We start from the raw sequence: 21,009 nt of genomic DNA, 5'->3' as shown, positions 1-21,009 counted from the left end.
CTTCTGCCACAGCCTCCTGCCCTTTGCCTTGGATGTGCAGCCTCAGGGAACCAGTCTTGGGTGTCCAGGCTATCCCCATGCTGGTCCCGTCTCAGGCTGGGGCTACAGGGGCTCAGGCGGTGGGGTCATCTTGGAGGAGAGTGTCCTGGGCACAGGGCCCAGACTGCCCAGTCATCTCTGCCCCTAGCCCCCCAGCTGGCTCAGGTTGGCTGAGCACAGATCCCTCAAGGTGAGGGGGCGTCCTTGAGCACTCCGGCTGCCTGGCCAAGGTCAGGCACCAAGGTTGCCGCCAGCCTGGGCTACACAGGAAGAGAGAACAGGGTGAAGGGGAGGTTATGGTTTGGGGGAGGTCTAGAGAAGGAGGGCAGGCAGGTGGAGGAGGGAAATAAAAAGAGATTACATTTTTTAAAAGGTGCTCGAGCTGTCTGCTGACGCTGGCCCTGGTCTCCATCCTTTTTACAGCCTGCTGGGCTCAGCATCTGGGCCTTGTCCATCAGGACAGGGCAGTGGGGTTGGGGGGGGAGGTCAGGATCCAAGCCCCCCCAGTAAATGCACTCCCCACCTGGCTCTCCCGGGGGCTGCCCAGGCTGAGGGTGCCCAGCCCCAGGCAGGCAAGCGGGCAGTGAGGGGGGGGATTTGATACAGGTGGAGCCTGGCCCTGCGGTCGCCGCATTCACTGCTCATCCATCGGCCTGACAGGGCAATTTTCTCCTGTGTTTTACAGGACCTTCCAGAGCAGGAATGTGGTCCCGCTGGGGATTTATGCCCATACCTGGTCTTTGTTCAGGAGCCTTTGCTCCGTCCCCCTCCCCAGTGTCCAGGCCCAGCCCAAGGAGACTTCTCTCCAGGGGACCCCACCCCGGGGGCCCTGGAGACAGCCAAAGAGTGTCCCTGAGCCTGAGCTCAGCTCCTAAGAGGGGAAAAGAGGTCCCCTTTTGGGGAGGGTGCTCATGTGAGCTTTGTAGGAGAAAAACAGAGGAATTGCCAGGAGGCAAGCGTGAAGTTCTTGGAGAAGGGGCTCCGCCTGGCCTCCTCTTACCTGCTGCCTACACTCCTATGGAGTCGCGTCCTGGGGCTGAGGTGAGGAGGACAGAGGGGCCACATGTGGGCCTAGGGCTGTGTCCACCAGCAGTGAGCCCTGCAAATGCCACAAGAGGAAGGGGCTTCGAAATCCCCCTCAGAGTGTGTGTTCTTTGTACATTAAGCTGATTTTGTTTCTCAAACTCAGAACTCTCCTCTGATATTATGGCTGAGTGCTCCCATCACACCTGGGGACAAGGTATGACAGGGACATCTCACCCCTTCTCTGAAGGAGTGGGTGACTTGAGGGCCTTTGCCACCACTGCCCCAGCCCCCTCCTGAAGTTATAAAAACCTTCTGCGTACAATTGACGAGCTTCGGTCTTAGTAAAGGGCATGGAAGCGTACTGAGGCAACTGGCCCTCCCAAGCAGGATTCTAGGAACCTGGGACCCAGTGGTCTCCTCTGTAGCTCTGCCAGTTCCCTGTGGTTTGCCCAGCTCTGGGTGCTAACCCAGGTGATACTATTGCTTCCAAACATGGTGGATGCCCCCTCCCAGGCCTGTCTCCACTGATGCTGGGCGCTCACCCTGAAGGAGCTGCCGCCTCAGCTCACAGCCCAGGACGTGCCAAACCGGTTGATTCCCAGTCAAGCACCTAAATGTATCAAGTCCTCATAACCCAGGGAGGGCTGGCCTTGCCTGCCAGGGCTTCCTTCCCGAGGAAGAGAGACACAAACACAGTGTTCTGGGGGAACCCCGTGGAGCGTATTGGCTGCAGGGAACCCCACTCTTGGTGCTTTCTTGGTGGTGGGGGGACACCCACAGCTGTGCAGTATGCCCAGCAAGCCCCTGCCCTGGCAGCAAGGACACACATGTGGCCCAGACCTTTTCCAGGGATTGTCCCTGGCTCTGGACACTGACTCCCGAGTCACTAGGAGAAGGGACAGGTAGAGTCCTTGAGGTTTGGCTGCCGCAGGGGGCTCTGGCCAGGCCGTGCCTGCTGAAAGACAGGTAACGCTCTTCCTGCTTCTTGCCTCCCTGGCAGTTCCTATGTTTTCCAAGTCCAATCTTTCAGCCACCCATTTCGACTGTGACATCCCGGTATCCTTCCAGCTTAATCCTTTTTGATGAAGATAACAGTGCTGGTTTCTGTTACCAGAAACTGATAGAAAGCTTTTGGCTGACATAAGATTCATCAAATGAATAAACAGGGTTGGGGCTTGAGGTCTCACCCAGATGGGCCCTTAGTTCAAATCACACCCACTTACCCACCCCCATCCCCCATCCCCCATCCCCCCATCCCCCCATCCATCCACCCATCCATCCATCCTTCCAGCTATCCACCCACTCATCCAACTATTTATCCATCCATCCACCCACCCACCCATCCATCCATCCATGCATACACCCACCCATCCAACCATCTTTCCACCCATCCATCCATCCACCCACCCATCCACTAACTCTCCTTACTTCCATCTACTCTCCCATCCATTCATTGATCCATCCATGCATCTTCCACCAACCACCCATCCACCCACTTATCCATCCATCTACCCACTCACTCATCCATCTATTCATGCATACACCCACCGACCTATCTAGGGCTGCCACAACAAAATACCACGAACTGGGTGGTTCATAAGAACAGAAAGTAATTGTCTCACAGTTCTGGAGGCCAGAAGTCATAATTCAATTCAGGTGTTGGCAGAGTCATGCTCTTCTAGGAGAAGACCATGTCTTATCTTTCTCAGCTTCTGGTATCCCAGGGTGTTCCTTGGTTTTTAGATGCATCACACATGGCTGTTTTCCTTCTGTGTGTCTCTCCGAGTCTCTTTTCCTCTTTTGAAGGACACCAGTCATATTGGATTAGGACCCACCTACTACAGTGTGACCTCATGTGAGCTTAACCGATAGCATCTGCAAAGACCCTGTTTCCAAACAAGGTCACATTCACAGGTACCAGGGTTAGGACTTTGACATCTTTTTGGGCAACACCATTCAGTCCATAACAGGAGCCCCTCTTGCAGCCCCTCTCCCACTGCCCCCAGCCCCACCTCCTGCCTGGTGCCTGAGTCTCTGTGAAGGCTGCCCTCTCCCCGGGGCCCAGCTCTGAGCCTCTCCCTGAAGCAGTGAAGCTGGATCCCCGGGGAGATGCTGGGCAGTGCTCCCACCTGCTCCTGTCTCCATCATTCATCAGCTGTCACTGACTTTAATTACCCCCGGCTCCATCTGCCGGCCTCTGCACAGCTGTGCGGGTCTCGGAGCCCAGGCATGCCACATTCCTGCATACCTCCCCGCAGGGCCGTGGTCGAGGTGCAGGAGCAGGTGGGGGTGGGGGTGGGGGCCTGCAGCTGCTGGGCGGCACCTGGACAGAGTCCAGCTGCGCCTACTCCATCCACCTTGTCATGGCTCTGTCCCCTAACTTAGTAAAGAGAAGTCAGGCAGTCATCATTCGGGGTCCCCAGGGCCTGCCTGGCAGGCTCTGTAGCCAGGAGCAAAGGACTTTTCCATGGACACTGATGCTGGGCTGTCTGTCTGGGAGTCCCCACCCAGCTGGGACCGGGCTGGCTTTCCAGAGTAGACACCGCCCCCATGGTCATAACCCTCCCTGGAGCCTGGACAAGACTCACGGGCCATAAGTTTTTCTAAAAAAAAAGGTGTCTAGATCCACCCTTTTTGGGAAGCACCTATTGGGGGGCAGAGACAATACCTTTGCTCCCTGTCCTAGGGTGCCTGGTCCTAGGGCTTGTGGAGCCTGAGGGGGCACAATGCAGAATGGGCAGCGCAGCTGAAGGGGCTGGAGAGGAGGGCGGGAGACCTATGGGTACGTCCCTGCAGGCCACCCTGGCCTGCAGCTGCCCCCCTCTAGACTGGGTGCAAGGCACACATCCATGGCCCCTCTGCTGCCCTCTCCCTTCCAGAGCTGGAACTGCACTTTCCCTGCTCACTCTCAGGGCCAAAGCCCACTGTGGTTGGGGCCCCACCCCGTGTGCTGGAGACACACACAGCCCTGTTCCCTGCAGCCTGGGGAGCAGGAGGTCCAGCCAGATTATCAGGCTGAGTCAGCCCTTGTCCCCCTTGCAGGCCACCGCGGCGGAGGGTCCCAGGCCTGTTAGGTGCCAGCTGGGAGCAGGGCAGAGTGTGTGTAGGGTCTCGGCCCAGCTCCCCACCTGACAGCTGCCAGGTGGGAGACTCCCGGGTCCTGCTCAGGAGGACAGAGCCCTGAGCAGGCAGGGCAGCTGTGGGCAAGCCGGGGAAGTCAGGCCAGGGCCAGAGAGTCAGTGCCACTGAATGCCAGCCCTGACCTCCTCAGGCAGCAAGGGTGTGGCAGGCTTGGGCGGGGTGGGGGGGGCGTGGGGGTGGCCTCTGGCATGGCTGGGCCAAGGCTGATTTCCTAGGGCTCTAGGCCTCCCACCCTCCCAGTCTTCCGGGACATGGAGCCTGGGTGGGGCCCCTGGATGCCGGTATGGTCAGCATGTGGGGAGGAGGGCTGTAGTCAGCAGCTCTTCCAGTGGGGAGGGGATGCGGGGAGGGGGGGCAATATCCTGGTTGTCACAGCTGTGTCTAACAGTTGTTGGAACAGTCACCCGCTGAAAACCATCCAAGGCCCTGTAGACCCCGGCTGGCTGCTGTGGCTCGGCCCAGGCATCAAGATTGGCCCTCCTGGCCTCCTTTCTTGCTGCCATCTTGGCCATGACACACTCCAGGCCTCGCCCCCTTGAGGCAGAACTGGAGGTTGCCAGGGTGGACATGAGCCCTGGGAAAATCCCTTGGCCAGCAATGTTCATAGCTCAGGCCAGGGACACTCCCAAAGCCTCACCCGGCTCAGCCCACCCTCAGTAGAGAGGCCCCAGTTCTGCATCCAGCCCCAATGTGTTCCTGGACAGCCACCACTGGGTAGGAAGCCTGGGCAAAGGAGCTGCTCCAGGACCCCTTCCACCCAAAGGGGCAAATGAAATAATCTGGGCAGCACACTTAGAGAGGCCCAGGGCGGGGGGAAGGGCCTGGGACCCATCCTCTTCTCATACCTCTTTAAGGCCTGCTGTTTCTGCCCCCGCCCGGAAAACCAGTGTCCGGGCCAAGGCGGGCGGGCAGGCAGCCACGAGGCAAGGCTAGGCGTGTGAGGTCTGAACCTGGCGCTCGGGAGGAAGGGCGTCCTGACACACGGTTTTAGGAGCTGCCCTCCAACGTGGCCTTGGGTGCTGGTTGAGGGATGGTGTTGGTGGGGTCCGCTGCAGCATGTCATCTGAGAGTGGTGCCCCACCCGACCTGCCAGCCCAGCTGTGGTTTGAGGATGATAATTAGACCCAGCCCCATCTACTGTGTTGTCAGTTTTATGGCTCTGGGGTTATATAAACAATGGGAGGAGAATGCTGGGGAGGCCACTAGGCCTGGGCTGCCTCCTCCTTCCATTCAACACCACCCTGGGCTTGGGGCCACTGGGTGCTGGGCGGGGGGGGAGGGGACAGCCCAAAGACAGTTCTGACTCAGAAAGCCCACAGAGGGAGGAGTTGGGGTGGGGAACCTCAGGTTTCTAGACAAATCAACAACAAAGTTGGGGTGAACTTTTAACCCTGGCTTGCAGGGCGATGAAAGTCTTGCTCCTCTGAGGGGCCTCTTGGTAGGAGGTACCTGGCAGGAGCTGCTGCTGTGTCGCCCCCAACCCATCCGGGTCCCTGAGACTCATTGCAAAGGGGCCACACTGGCCTTGGATCATGCCCCCAGTTCAGAAGTTGGCGACACAGGTAGAAAAGTGGGGGATTGCTTAGTAAAATGCTCTGCAGGGAGAGAAGGGGACCACTCCCACTGGGGTCTCCTTTTTACCCACAACCTCACAGCACAGGTGTCCTTCACTCTGTTCATACTTGAAAACCTCAAGCGTTAGGCAGGCTTCAGCCACCCAGGTCACCATGTTGGGCAGCTCATGGCCGGAGTTCTTCCTACCTCTCAAGAACCTCTCCTGGAGTCCAGCCCCCTCCCAGGCTCTCTCCCCTGAAATGGGCTGGTGGCTCCCACATGGACCTAACTGGATGCTGGGTGCCAACAGTGCTTTGGTGGGGTTTGGGGGTTGGCAGGACAAGGGGTGGGAAAGAGGGGAAGGGGGTGGTGGAGAAACCCAGTTCTGCTCCAGACACAGGAGAGACTGGGTGTATTCCAGGTAAGCCAGGCTGTACTCCATGGCCAGCACGGGAAGAAAGGGACATTCATCTGCGCCACAAATGTGCCAGGTAGTGTTATTAACCCCATTTTATGGACAAGAAAACTGAGAAGGGAAGGTGGCTGTGAGCAGCCCTGCCTGTGTGAAGACGAAGGGTCAGAGAGACTTGCTCAAGGTATAGGCACCCCATGATTGGCAGAGCCAAGTTCTAGCCCAGCCTTCCCCTTTTTCAGACAGCGCCCACAAGGGTCATCTGCAGTGACTTAACCAAAAGATGTTGTCCTTAGAACTGCCACCTCAGTGGTAGATGCCCCAGTGCAGGCTCAGAGAGATTAATTAATTTGCCTGGGGTTGCACAGCCTTGGTACTCAAGAAGGACAGTTGACAGTGCCATTTCAGCTCTGGAGGTGGCCCTGATATGTGGGTGCAGGTATGGAGGTTGTGCTGGACCCAACGGTCACAGCTCTTCCTCTTTGCTTCCCTTCCCTTCCTCACACTCAGTCCTAAGAACTTTGGGAGGGGCAGGCCAGTGTAGGGGTGAGGGGTGGGGAGGGTGTCCAGGTGGGGGTGGTGCCATGTGGGGTCTTGGACTCTGAGTGAAGTGTGAGAATATCAGTGGGGCAGGGGCTGTCAGCAGTGCAGATGGGGATTATGAATATGAAAGAGGCAAAAACTAGGATGAGTCGTGTGGCTTTGGACTGGAATTGCAAGTGTAGGTATGAACTCGTGGCTCTCAATATATGCAGGTAGACTTAGAAATCAATCTAGACTTAAATGTGTGACACACACACATGCACTACCTAGCTCTGTCCACTGGGGGCGCCTGGGGGCAGATGCATCCTGATAGCAATGAGCACACCTGGAGCCCAGAGCTTGGCTTCTAAATACCATCTCCACGAAAGGAACCAGGGCTCCTTGGAGAAATGATTGATTCCAAGCTGGGGCAGGGAAAGTACAAGATAAGCCTGGAGCACCCTGGGCCAGAAAGCAAGGAAGGGCTCAAAGAACAATAGGGACATGTCAAAAGGACACAGGAGCCAGATGAAGGGGCTCCCACTAGCCAAATATGGGACAATTTGAGCATCAAAATAAAAAATGATAGTAACAGATTATAACCCATTGAAAAAAATAGGAAACCACAAATCAACACTGATGTAAAGAAATAATAAATTCAAACTTTGATAAAGACCAGAATATTTAGTTTCAAAGTACCTTCACACAAGATATTAATTACAGAGGAGAAAGAGGCAGCTTCACTGTGGAGAAGCCTGCTGAGTCCAGTGAACACAGTAAACGTCATTGTTGTTGTTGTTGTGTGCTGTTGAGTCAATTCCAACTCATATTGATCCCGTGTGACAAAGTACAGCTGCCTTGTAGGGTTTTCTTGGCTGTTATCTTTATGAAAGCAGATCATCAGGTATTTTTCCTACGGAACTGCTGGGTGGGTTTGAACCAGCAATCTTTGGGTAAGTAGCCAAGAGTCTACCTGTTTGTACCACCAAGGACAAATCGTGCACTCCTTGGAGGAACACAATGAGAGCACAGCCTTGCTTCCGTGCTCTTCCTGCCAAAGAAGCACAACCAGACCTCGCCATCAGTGTGGCTGCAGAATGATGCCCGCCCCCCCAAAAAGATGTCCACCCCTTAGCCTTCAGAACCTGTGACTATGTTACATTACATGGTAAAAGGGACTTTGCATATGTGATTAAGGTTACGGATGGGGAGATTATCCTGGATTATCCAGGTAGGCTCAATGTAATCACACCAATCCTTCAAATCAGGGAACTTTCCTGGCTGGTCCAAAAGGTGCAGTGTGGGTATGCAATCTACCATTGCTGCTTTGGAAATGGAGGAAGGGAGTCCTGAGCCATGGAATGTGGCAGACTCTAGAAGCTGGGAATGGCTCTCAGTTTACAGCCAGCAAGAAAAACAGGGACCTGAATTCTGCCAAAAACTTCATTGAGCTAAAAATGGATTCTCCCCTACAACTTCTAGAAGGAAAGGAAGCCTGCTAACACCTTGATTTAGTCCAGTGAGATTCATACTGGACTTCTGAACAGGGCTATAAGATAATGAGATTCCATTTTATTCACCAGATTGGCCAAATTGATTATACCAAATGTTTGAGACAATGTAGAGCTGAGGTCCACAATCTATGGCCCTTGGGTCACATCTGGCCCATTGTCTGTTTTTGTAAATAGTTTTATTGGTGTACAGACATGCTCATTTCTTCACGTGTTGTCTGTGACTCCTTTCCCACTACAACAACAAGACTGAATAGCTGTGACAGAGAATGTATGGCCTGAAAAGCAGACAATACTTACTATCTGACTTTATTTACATAGAGTTTGCCAACCTCTAAAGTAAAACAGCAAGAATTCTTTTAAGTGCTTTATAGAACAATTTTGGCAATTTAAAAGTATGGATACACTTGACTCTGCATTTCTACTTCTAGGGGTTTACCCTAGAGAAAGTCTAACATACAGACATTAGGGAAACATGTACAATAATGTTAACTGTGTCACTGTTGATGGTGGCAAATAATTGGTGTAATGTGGTAACCGTCAGAAGTCCTTCAACTTCAGGAGGAGGGATGAAAATCAGCATCAGCCCAAGGCTGATTCCAATGCGGTGGAGGTCAGACATACCTCCACTCTACAAACTTTCTACCAATTCTGACACCAGGCATCCCTCCCACGGCACCCTCTACTTCTCAGCTGGGTTTGATAATTCGTTTCAGTGGCCACACAGAATTCACTGACCATACTCATAGTTATGGGGTTTATTCGGGAAGTTACAGGTTACAATTCAGGATCAGGATCAACTTGAAAGTATCAGGAACAACTCAGGAGCCAGGATAGAGTTTGTCAATCAGGATAGCCAGCCAGGACAGTTCTGAGCTCCTTCTCTACTGTGCCCACAGGCAGCCCTTGGTGTCAGCCTCTGCCCTGCTCAGGCAAGTGTTACAGCTCTTTAACTCTGCCGATAAGTGCCCGGAGGTACCCCACTCCGCCAGAAAGCCTCCTGCTCAAAGATGCTCAGCTTTCCTGCTCCATGAGTCAGTGAGCCCACCACAGTCGTCTCCCACCTGTCTCCTGGTTCTTGCTGCTCCTGCTGTCTCGTATCATTTTGTGCTGCCTTCAGTGTTACAGTTCTCTGTCTACTGGGTCTAGGAGGTTCTCAGCAGAGGGTCCCTGGGTTCAAAGGATGTGCTCTGCTCCTGGCTCTTCCTGATGGTAGTGAGGTTCCCTCAACCTCTGTGGGATTGGCTCTTTTAAGTCTAGCTCGATGGCAAAACTGAAGAATCCCCTTGTTAGGCCACAGGCACTTTATTTTTATAGTTGCTGTCCAATCCCTGCAGGAGTTTTACACACCTAATTTGCATAGTGCCAGCCAATCATTTTGTGGGAGTTAAGAGACTATGCTAGAAAATTAATATAAAAGCAATTCACAGCACTGTGATTAGGAACAACTACGGAGTCTTCAGCAGGAGAATGGATACTTACATTCTGCTCTGCAACAATGGGCTCCAACATGCCTATGATTGTGAGGATGGTGCAGGACCAGGCAATGTTTTGTTGTGTTATACATAGGATCACTATGAGCTAGAGCCGACTCAACAGCACCTAACAAAATTTAAACAACAGAATTCCATACCTGTTGCCATGGAGTCAATTCCAGCTAGTAGAGACCCTACAGGACAGAGTAGAACTGCCCCATAGGGTTTCCAGGGCTGTAATCTTTACGGAAGCAAATTATCAGGTCTTTAAATGTCTTTTCTCCTGTGGAGTGGCTGGTGGCTTTGAACCATTGAGCTTTCAGTTAGCAGTGCTTAGCCACTGAGCCACCAGGGCTCCTTATGAAATTCCACAGGGCAATGGAAATGAATGATTCGAAGCAGATGCAATACCATGGTGAATCTTGGAAACCTAAAGTTGAGTGAAGAAAGGAAGTTGCAGAAAAATACATACAGTGTAATTCCAGTAGTATCAAAGTAAAAAGTGCAAAACGTCCCATCCCAGCACATCATTGTATCTGGCTGTGAGAAACAAGAGTCTAAAATAACAGAGGCTTAAACAAGATGGTTTGTTTCTCTCTCATGTAGCAGTCTGAGGGAGGTGGTCTAGGGCTAGTATGACAGCTCTGTTTCATGACAGTCCAGGGACCCAGGCTCCTTCTGGTTTGTTGTTCCATTTCCACTACAATGCCGCCCTTGCCTGCACACTCCAAGATAGGTTCCTACTATCCACTTCTCTGTTCCTAGTAGAGGATTAAAGACGGGAGAGGAGAGAACAGACCATGACTCCGTTCAAGGATTGACCCAGAAGTTGCACCTGCTAGCTTCTCATTGGCCAGAATGTAGTCACATGGCCGCTGCTAGCTGCAAGGGAGGCTGGAAAGTGTATTCTTTATTCTAAGCAGCCACTGCACAGGTCAAGGTCCTATTACTTTGGAAGCTGGGGTAAATGAATGTTAAGTGATAAGTAGCAGTCTTCCCTATAATTGTTTAGGGATATGCCCATATGTGGTAAACCTTTAAAGAAAAGTAGTAAATTGATAAAATCTGGATAGTGGTTACCCCAGGATGGAAGGAAAGATGGAGGAAGGGGTGGAATCAGGGAGGGACCCACAGGGAGTATCTAAGTTTCTGGTAATATTCTGTTTTTAAAGCTAAATGGGTGCTTAGTGTTATTTGTTGGAACATATGTTTCAGTTCTATATCCTATCTGGTGTGCGTGATATTTCATAAAAATTACATAATTAATAAAAAGCAAGTTATAGAATGTACGGATGATTTCATTTACATAAAAATAAATAATTGCAGGCACCTTTTATTTTGGCTTTGCACTTAAGTTACTCTTAGCCCTGGTACATCCTCTTCTTCCTCTTTGGCCTCGAGGTGGGGCAGAGCAGTCCCTAAGGGTTGCCCTGCCTGGTGCCTGCGGAGTCAGCCTCTCCTCTGAAAACTAAGGTCCTTTATGCCCTGCAAACACCACCACTCTCCAGGGAGCCTTTGATTCCTCCTGTGCGTACTTCCAGCCTGCTTCCAATCGCTTGCTTCTTTCTGAGCAGAGCCATAGCAAGAGGGGTTAGAGGGGGGCTTTTGCCCGGGGGCACAAGTCCAAGGGGACGCCAAATGAGACCTGCCGGCTCACACTTCCTCCCCCAGCCCCATTTCTACCTGAATGGTTCCCATTAGTCCCTCAAAGTCCAACCTAGAAACCATCTCCTCGATTTCTCGGGCCACGTCAGTCCCTCTCCTGCCCTCTCACGCAGCACTCCCTTTGCCGCTCTAGCTGTTAGGTTCCCTCCTCTCTCCCAGCATCAGCTCCGGGTGCAGTTCTGGAGAGCACTGGCCCCTGGGAGCCGACCCCAGGCCCTGTATCCCAGCTGTGTGACTTTAGACCAGTCACCAAGCCTCTCTGTGCCTCAGCGTCTCATTTGTAAAAGGTAGTTGGTAATTCCTTCAAATGGGTTGTTAAGCTGTCAGCTCAAACTGTTAGAGCTCCCCAGCGCCCCTTGCCCAGGGCACAGCCTTGAGCCCAGCAAGCCCCCGCTCTCCACAGTCCTGGTGGAGGCCTGGGTCCTTCCGCTCCCAAAACCCGGCTGAGAAGTCAGCTCCACTGGAGGTGCAGCGCAGGCCCCGCCCACTCCAGCCCGGACCCCGCCCCCAGGCTCCGCCCACACATCTCGACACGCCCCCGCCACGCTGGTCCCTCCAGGGCCGCCTCTTGTTGGTCCGTGGCCGGTCCGAACCCCGCCCCCTACCGTCACTTCCGGGAATAGGTGCCTGCAGAAGGCGGAAGTGTGTGCCGTGGGACTGCGAAACCGCGCTGAGGTGTCCCTAGCTGGCACCTCTTGGCGCTTTTGGGTCTGGGCTCGGGGTCCCGGAGGGGGCTGGGAGGCAGAGCGAGGCGCGGTGGCCATGAGGCGGCCGCGGGGCCCGGCGGACTGTGGAGGTTGAGCCCGCCGCGGTCCCTCGGTGCCTCCTCCAGGCAGCCCCCCATCCGGTGCGCTTCATCCCGCCGTTTCTCCTAGGGCCCTCCTTGCCTGCAGCGCCCGCATCGTCCCCGCCGTCTACCCGGCGCTCGGGCCGCGGCTCCAGGGCCGGCCGTCCAGTGACCCCCCGGGCGCCGGCTGGAGCCAGGCCTTGCGGGCGCCGGGGGTCCCGGGCCCCTAGACCCCCACTATGACCGCGGCCTCCGCCTCCAACTGGGGGCTGATCACCAACATAGTGAACAGCATAGTGGGGGTCAGTGTCCTCACCATGCCCTTCTGCTTCAAACAGGTGAGTGCGTGGCGCGGCTGCCCGGGGGGACCCGTGGCCTGCTGTCGTCCCCAGGCGGGAGTGAGCATCTCTCCCGGGGTTCGCCCTGTTAAAGTGCCTCTGGCTCTTCCGAGAAGGTATAACTAGGGTCGGGTGGTGGCCGCCCCAAAAGAGCATTGCGCAACAGACAGCATTCCCTGCGTTGTGCTACCCTGGCTCCCCAAGAATCTTCAGGGAAATCAGAAAAGGGATTCCAGCGGTGAAAAACTCACCCAGCTCACCCAGTATCCGGCCTGGCAGCACAGTTCAGCCAGGGCCCCAAAGTTCCACACAATTGAAAACTATGCTCGAGGACAAAGTGTCACAATGCAAAACGGACTTCCAAAAATGAACACTAGAGGATTCGGAATTATTATTCATTTTCAAACTCGGGCCCTACTGCACTTACACTCAAAAGCACACTGTTCAAGCCCTTCTTCCAGGCCTTAAAACTAAAAAGGGTGTTGATCGCAAGATGATGACACTCGTCAAAATTCACCAAGCTGTAAACAGTCTCTTTTGCGTTTCGCTGTGTACAAATTTTACCTCCAATGAAAAAAACCTAATATGCTGGAAAGTTGGCGTTGTTCCAACGTTAAATACTCTATGGAAGAAAGACACCATTTCTGATGTGTGGATTTATTTGACTTCTGTTTCAGCTGTCCACACATACACAGGCATTTGGTACTTTGGAAGAGGGAGGGTGGTGGAAATATCACCTGGCTTCTTTGTGGCTAACTGGGCTCTGTCTTAACAAGTGAATTTCTCTCGAGCATCTTGTAGGTTATGGGGAGAGTTGCTGCTCCCCTGCTTCACGATGGAGCAGTCGCTGGCCAGAGCCGGCTTGTTTGCAGGTGGGGAGAGAAGAGTGGGATTTCAGGGCAAGGGCAGGTGACAGGAAAGGCCGTAAAGAAACCATCTGCCACCTGTCTTATTTGATGAAACCAAAGAGGTAGAAAAATGAAAACAAGATGGACATTTTTGGAACTAAAAGCGGGCACCTAGAGGAGTTTAATTTTATCATTATTTTATTAAAATAATATTTTATTGTGTTTTTGGTGAAAGTTTGCACAGCAAGTTAGGTTCCCCTTTGACTGTTTCCTTCCAGCTGCCCTGAGTGAGGCATGTTCACAGTTCCTGTGTGTTGGACGTTTGGCTTGGGTGGTGAATGTGTGAGTGTGAGAACCGGGCCTTTGCCAGCAGCAGGTGGCTGAAGGCTGAGCTGGCAGTTTCCAGGGTCCTGGGGCAGCATCTGTATTGTGGCTTTTGGGATTCCAGCTTGGCGCCCCCTCCGGTGTTTCTGGAGTGACCGTGTGTCCTAGTGTGCACTGTGACTTTCTGGTCAGAGCAGACTGCCTCCTGGGATGTATAGTGTTGGCTGGTCACCACTGTCGTCCTGGATGGCTGTTTGGAAGTGCCACTGTAGCCAGCTTTAGATAGGGCTCTGGTTGAGACAGCCTTCAGCAGAGCTTCCAGATTAAGACTAGGAAGAAAGGCCTGGAAATTAGGCAATAAAAATCCTGTGGATCACAGCAGCCTGATCGCATTGTGCAAGGGGTCACCATGAGTTGGGAACCCACTTAATGGCAGTGAGCAACAACAATGGCTTAAAACCCAAAACCAAACCCAGTGCCGTCGAGTTGATTCCGACTCATAGCGACCCTATACGTGCTATCAAATTCACCCTTTTCGGTGTGCAGCCCTGAGTCTTGACGTCTCCCTGCAGCGGCGCAGTGGTTAAGTGCTTGGTTGCTATCCAAGAGCCAGGTGGTTCGAACCCACCAGTTGCTCTTTGGGAGAAAGATGTGGCAGTCTGCTTCTGTAAAGATTACAGCCTTGGAAACCCTATGGGGCAGTTCTACCCTGTCCTATACGGTCACTATGAGTTGAAGTCAACTCGATGGCAATGGGTTTGTTTTTTTTTCTGTTTGGGACACCTGCTAAAATATGTTTCTGGGCCCAGGCAATTTGGTTGTCCACAGACCTTGAATGTTTGCCACATGGCTGCATGGTTGGCCCCACAGCGCTGCTGGAGGAACTAAAGCTGAGCAGGCAGATGGGCCCAGGGGAGTGCAGCCCCTGGGTGGAACCCCGAGTGCACATAGGAACCACAAGCAGAAACAGTGAGGTCGCATGAGGCTGGACTGCCACAGGGAGCGGTGGCTGCGGTCCCTGGACTCAATTCTTCCCTGTGGATCCCCTTTCTCACCGGCTACCCTCCTCGGACTAGAGCCCGCATGAGCCCAGCAGGCACTTTGGGGAGTGTGTTTTCGTTGTTTGGCAGCCATGGCGTTTTTTAAAAAGTAGTTTTGGCAGTTAAAAAAAATTCAGATTTATTGAGGTTTACTTTACACGTGGGGGTCATAGTGGTTAAGTGGTAGAATTCTTTCCTTCCGCGTAGGAGACCTGGGTTCGATTCCTGGCAAATACACCTTGTGCACAGCCACCACCCACCTATCAGTGGAGTCTTTCATGTTGCTGTGGTGCTGAACAGGTTTCAGCAGAGCTTCCAGGTTAAGACTGGGAAGAAGGGCCTGGAAATGAGACAGTGAAAATCCTGTGAATCACAGCAGTCCGATCCCATTGTGGAAGGGGTCACCATGAGTTGGGAAGCCACTTGACGGCAGCGAGCAACAACAGTGGCTTAAAAAAACTTACGTGCTATCAAATTCACTCTTTTTGGTGTGCGGTCCTGAGTCTTGATGTCTGCCTGCAGTCACAGGATCCCCTCACAATGAAGATGTAGAACAGCATCGTCCCTAAGTTCTCGCTCTGGGTTCAGCCCTGCTCCCCATTCCAGCCCCTGGCAATATGGAGCTGCTCTCTGGCCCTATAGTTTTGCTTTTTCCGGAATGTCACACGATGTTTTGAGTCTGGCTTCTCTCGCTCAGTACAGTGCATTTGAGGTGCCGGCTAGCTCATCACTGCGTGTGAATAATTCACCCCTTTTATTGCTGGGTAATATGCCCTTGTGTGGGTGTTCACAGTCTGTTCACCCATTCACCTACTGAAGGTCGTTTGGGTCGTCTCTGCAGTTTTTGGAGATTAGGGAGAAACCTGCTCTAAGCGTTGCCACACCCGTCTTCCTTTCTCTTGGGTAAATAGCTAGGAGTGCCATTGCTGGGTTACAAGGTGCGTGTCTGTTTAACTTTATGAAAAAAAAAAAAAAAGGTTATGAGGAAGGTGTAAATGTCATTTTAATCTCTCCCTTCCAGAAACCGTTCACCACTCGTAGCTGTTGAACCAAGTGGCTAAAGAGTGGTACGCCGTGGGGCGTCTGCAGGGAACTTGGAAGCTAGTTGTTTGAAACATGCCCAGGACTCACAGAGGGGCCGGGACAGGGCAGGGTCCTTGGCTCTTTTGGAATCACGCACAGGTTCTGTGTAGCTGGGTGAAGCGTGTGACCCTCTCAGAGCTGGTGTGGTCACCTGTGGGGGGACGTGAAGCACAGCTGGAGCCTTATGTTTACATGGGGTGGTGTGAGATGGGGTGGGGAGCCCTTTCAGAAGCCACAGAAACGTTATATTTGGGGGCATGGAGTTTATGTTACTGGTGGTGGGAAACAGCGTTTTGGAAATGGATAGTGAGATTGATGACACAACACGGAAAGTACAATCGGCGTCATCAGACTGTGCACGTGGAAGCTGTGCTGGTGCGTGCTTTGGTGCCTGTGTTTTCACTGCATTAAAAAAAAAAAAAGAAAAGCCACGTGCCTGATGCTGACTGCGTGGGCCTCTGGAGTCTCGCCTCATGGCCGTTTCCCTCTCGCCCCCAGTGCGGCATGGTCCTGGGGTCGCTGCTCCTGGTGTTCTGCGCCTGGATGACACACCAGTCCTGCATGTTCCTGGTGAAGGCCGCCAGCCTGAGCAAGCGGAGGACCTACGCCGGCCTGGGTGAGGAGCGCGGACGGGGTCCCGCAGCACAGGGCACTGCTGGGGAACGCAGCCTTGCAGATCTGGCTGTTTGGGCTTTACTGCTTCTATTTATTTATATTTTCTCCCACTTTGTTTGTAAGGAGTTACTTGGACAGCAGTTCTTTCCCCTTATGTTAAAATTTAATGCAGTTCTTAAAACCATAAATATGATCATAGGCTTCACACCGGAGCGGTTCGGAAGGTGAGAGCCTGCCTTTCACCCTCCTCCTGCCCTCATCCCCCGGCTCCTATTCAGGCAAAGGCACAGGCAGTCTTTCTCCCAAGTCACTCACCCTCCTCCCGCCCTCGTCCTCCGGCTCCTATTCAGGCAAACCCACAGGCAGTCTTTCTCCTAAGTCAAGGCAGAGACACTGGTTCTCGTGTCCCCCTTGTTGGCTCGCTTCTTGTGTAACTGCCCTGAAGAACCCCAGGCCTCGCCCTTGGAACTGCCTGGAAGGAATCTTGCTGCCCTTTCCCCACTTTCTCTTAATTCCCCTGGGGAACTTGTCACCAGTTCCCCGGCTTGTAGATGGGATTAAGTGACCCCTTCTCCTCATGGCCCTACTGTTTCCTGATCCTCTTGGTTGCAGTTTCATTTTTTAAGTTCTTTCTTTCTTTCTTCCTTTGACATAGTTTAGTCAAAAGAAGGTTAAAAAAAAAAAAAAAAACAAGCCTGTTGTTGTCTAGCTGATTCCAACTCATGATGACCCCATGTGTTAACAGAGTAGAACTGCTGTATAGGGTGTTCTTGGCTGTAATCATTGTGGAAGCAGATTGCCAGGCCTTTCTCCCATAGGGCTACCGGGGTGTTCAAAACACCAACTTTATTTAGGTTAGATAAAACAAACCCCTTGCTGTTGAGTTGATTGCAACTCATAGCGACTTTATAGGACAGAGTAGAACTGCCCTATAGGGTTTCCAAGGAGTGGCTGGTGGATTCTGTCGGCTTTTTGGTTAGCATCTGAGCTCTTAACTGCTACGCCACCAGGGCCCCATTTAGGTTAATCGCCGAACACAAACTGAGGAGGCTGCACTTTGTTTCAATTTGGAGTGTTCTCTGGGTAGTTTGGAGTGTTCCCTGGGTAGTTGGGAGCACTCTCTGGGTAGTTGGGAGCACTCTCTGGGTAGTTTGGAGCATTCCACGGGTAGTTGGGAGCACTCTCTGGGTAGTTTGGGGCATTCTCTGGATAGTTTGGAGTGTTCTCTGGGTAGTTGGGAGCACTCTCTGGGTAGTTTGGAGTGTTCTCTGTGTAGTTTGGAGTGTTCCCTGGGTAGTTTGGTGTACTCTCTGGGTAGTTTGGAGTGTTCTCTGTGTAGTTTGGAGTGTTCCCTGGGTAGTTTGGTGTACTCTCTGGGTAGTTTGGAGTGTTCCCTAGGTAGCTTAGAGCACTACCTGGGTAGTTGGGAGCACTCTCTGGATAGTTGAGAGCACCATCTGGGTAGTTTGGCATCAGGGCACTGTTCTCACCTTCCTGCTGTCCTTAGGTGGTGTGTGAAGACACTTTCCCTCTCTGCTTGCGTCGGCCTGGCTCTGAGCCCTGGACTCTGTACCTCATTGGGGGCATCTGGTGTGAGTGTTGAAATAGCAGTGTATGTGTTCTCAGGATTTGGCGCTGTGGCCAGTGTGTGGCCAGGGTTGTGGGCTCCCACCAGGAGGGTTGTGCGTGGCTCCCGCCCCCAGCCTCCTTGCTGAGTGACTCGGCAATGACAGTGAGAAAAGACAGTGTGCAGCGCCCCCAAACCAAGCCACATACGTGCTCTGTCCCTGTGTGGGCTGGCGGCTGGTGCCCCGCTCCCTTCCAGCTCAGGCACTGTGCACCAGCAGCGAGAGAGCAGTGTTTGTTCCTGCGCTTAGAGCTGTGGGGGGACCCAGGGAGGGGTCCTCAGAGCTGAGGGGGGTCCTCAGAGCTGACTGAGGGGGTCCTTGGTTCAGGGGGTCACCCTTAGAGCTGGAGGGCCTTAGAGCTGAGGGGTGTCTTCAGCTGGGGAGGCTTCGGAGTTGAGGTGGGGGCCCTCAAGCTGAGGTGGCAGCCTTGGAGCTGGGAGGGCTTCAGAGCTGAGGGAGGATCTTGGAGCTGAGTGGGAGGCCTTCAGAACTGAAGGGGTGCCCGAATCTGTGGAGGACCCTTGGAGCTGAGGAGGGGCCTTGAAGCTGGGGTGGGTCCTTGTTGCTGAGGGGGGTCTTGAAGCTGGGGGGATCTTTGGAGCTGTTGGAGGCCTTTGGATCTGAGTAGGGGACCTTCAGAGCTGAGGGGGTACCTCGTGGGGGGACATCTGGAGCCGAAGGGTGCTTTTCTTCTCCTTGGGAATGGTGCTGGATGAGCCTGTCCTCATATGGGAGTCACCTGAGGGAGTGAAATCTACCAGTTAAACTTGGCGCACCGTGAGCGACAGGCTTAGCTCGGGGTGAAGTATGCATCCTAGAAACCATAGACGGGGTGCTGGTGGGCCTTTCCTCCACTGGCAGGGCTGTTGTCTGTGAGGTAAGCCTCTCCTATGCAGGGTCTCTCCAGGGTTCCTGTGGCCGAGGCGCTGTGGAACTGCTTGGCTGTGTCATGATAGAAGATGGGTCACCTTTGGCTGGGTGGCAGTGCTTCTGGGTAGCTGTCTGTCTGCTTGTTCTTAGAAAGACCCTGAGGAGACAGACTGGTTTGGCTAGATGAGAAAGATTGAAAGAAAATTGGCAGATAGAGCTCCCCCATTGGCTGTGGGGGCCCCACCTTGAACTGCATGGGGTGACCATAGCCTCATTGTACCCACGAGAAGCAGGAAAGATGAGAAAAGGCATGTGGTCTAAGGTTGTCATGGATGCTGGGCACGAGGGCCCACAGAGGAGCTCGGGTAGAGTTTCCCAGCCTGGGTGCCCAGCACTGGCTGCCCTGCATCCTGGCGCCGTCTCAGTACAGTGTCTTGCAGCAGAGGGACCTGCTACTCAGAAGGGCGTGCCTGAATGGGAAGAGTTGGTGACCTCAGAGGGGCTGGGTCTGAGCACAGGTGGGTCAGCAGCACTGCCAGGCCTACTGGCCCTGCCGAAGCTCTGGGTCATCTCTTGTCGCTCTCACAGTCATTGAAAGGCCTTTCTGGCCGTTGCCGTCCTCTTCCTGGGTAGAAGGCCCACTATGAGCGTGTGCCATGGCTGGGAGGTCTGCTGAAAGGGGCCCCTCGCTTGTCCTGCTGCAGCGGCTGGGACAGACGGCCTTGGTGGGGAGACGCTGGGACAGTGGGTGTCGGCAGGTGCACGGGGCGAGGGCCTGGACAGACAGCCTTGGTCCAGGTCAGGGAGACGGCGCAAGGATGCATAGAAATTCCCCCAGTGGCAGGCACCTCTTGAGCAGTGGCTTGTTTAAACCGTGTGCACCCCACGACACAAGTGGTTTTTCCTAACGTGTAAAACGTTCGTGGTTATTGTCACATCTCAGGGTGGTTAGCCTCCAACCATCGCCAGTGCTCGGGCACTTGCCGGAGAGTGACCTAACCTTGCCAGCTTTGAGAATGACAGCCCTGATGGGTTTTTTGTGTATCAACTCATTTTATATGCTTTTCCCGGCTCTGGGTGTTTTTGTCACTGTCTTATTTGCTGCTCTCTCTCCTGCCTGGCCTGCGTTTGTGTAGACTTTTCTGAGCCTTGTTTTCAAAGGGGAGAATGATGGACAACCTCCTCCAGCTGTCCTGATGCCCAGCGAAGCCCCTGTGGAGAGTGGTGGCCCAAGCCTGGGACACGCTTTGGGCTGGGAGCCATCCTTCTGCAGCAGGGATGTTGGGCGGGCATCAGGTGGGTTTCAGTCAGCATTAGTCCTCTGCCAGGGCTGCAGGGTGGCCTGCTCCTCCAGGGCCTGTGGGGCAGGCTTCGGGGGCTGCATCTCAAGCTGGTCCACTCCACTGTGTCCTGGGCTGTGACCAGCATGTGTGCGTCTGTGGCTTTGGGACTAAAGGTTGTGAAGTCAAGCTTTCCGGCCCCTCCCCAGCCTCGTCGTTGAGCGGGGTTCGCTGTGCCCACCCTGTGCTAGGTGCAGCAGTGAGGCGTCGAGCACCAGAGTGCCCCCAGGTCTGAGCTGGCCATCCTTCTCTCCCTGGAGTGCCCCCGTCTGCAGTAGCACCCTCGGTGTGTGCACCCCTCCTTTCTCCACCCTATTGCTGCTGGAGGCGACAAGCTGAGAAGCTGTGGATGGTGGGGTGGAGGCACCAGGGCTGTGCATTGTGGGATGGTGGGGTGGGGGTGCTGGGGCTGTACACCGTGGGGTAGCAGGGTGGGAGCTGGGGCTGTGCACCGTGGGGAGGGGGAGCAGGCCTAGGACACTCTGCATTTGCAGCAGTCGGGGTAGGGGGAGGGCAGGCCGTGGGGTGGCGGGGGAGATGCCGGTGCAGGCCCTCCGAGCCCAGGGTGGCTGCTGCTGGGTCCCTGGGGAAAGGCGCGAGGCAGGCAGGACTGGAGAACATCCCTGGCTGTGCTCCAGCCTTTGGACACAGCCCACCCTGTCTCCCTGTGGCCTGGCTGGAGCTGAGCTCAGGCCACTGAGGGAGAATGGACAGGCAGGCCAGGAGGGGACCCGGTGACATCCAGGGCACTGGCTCGGACCTCAGTGCGCACTAGGGTTCCATGCTGGGGG

At 53.9% G+C, this 21,009-nt stretch overlaps 1 protein-coding gene across 1 annotated transcript in view; it reads left to right on the top strand.

Moving 5' to 3' along the window:
• Positions 1 to 11,967: 11,967 nt before the first annotated feature.
• The window catches only part of SLC38A10 (solute carrier family 38 member 10), a 43,277-nt gene continuing 34,235 nt past the window's right edge, over positions 11,968 to 21,009 (top strand). The window contains exons 1-2 of the mRNA XM_049859358.1: positions 11,968 to 12,470; positions 16,264 to 16,381. Of these exons, the coding sequence (XP_049715315.1) occupies positions 12,372 to 12,470; positions 16,264 to 16,381 (217 nt within the window). The 5' untranslated portion in view covers positions 11,968 to 12,371. The remainder of the gene's footprint in view (positions 12,471 to 16,263; positions 16,382 to 21,009) is intronic.

Source organism: Elephas maximus, chromosome 19, assembly GCF_024166365.1.
Source record: "Elephas maximus indicus isolate mEleMax1 chromosome 19, mEleMax1 primary haplotype, whole genome shotgun sequence".
In the NCBI taxonomy this organism is placed as follows: domain Eukaryota; kingdom Metazoa; phylum Chordata; class Mammalia; order Proboscidea; family Elephantidae; genus Elephas; species Elephas maximus.
The sequence above is the reverse complement of the archived record's forward strand: the minus strand, read 5'-3'. Positions and strand labels throughout refer to the sequence as shown.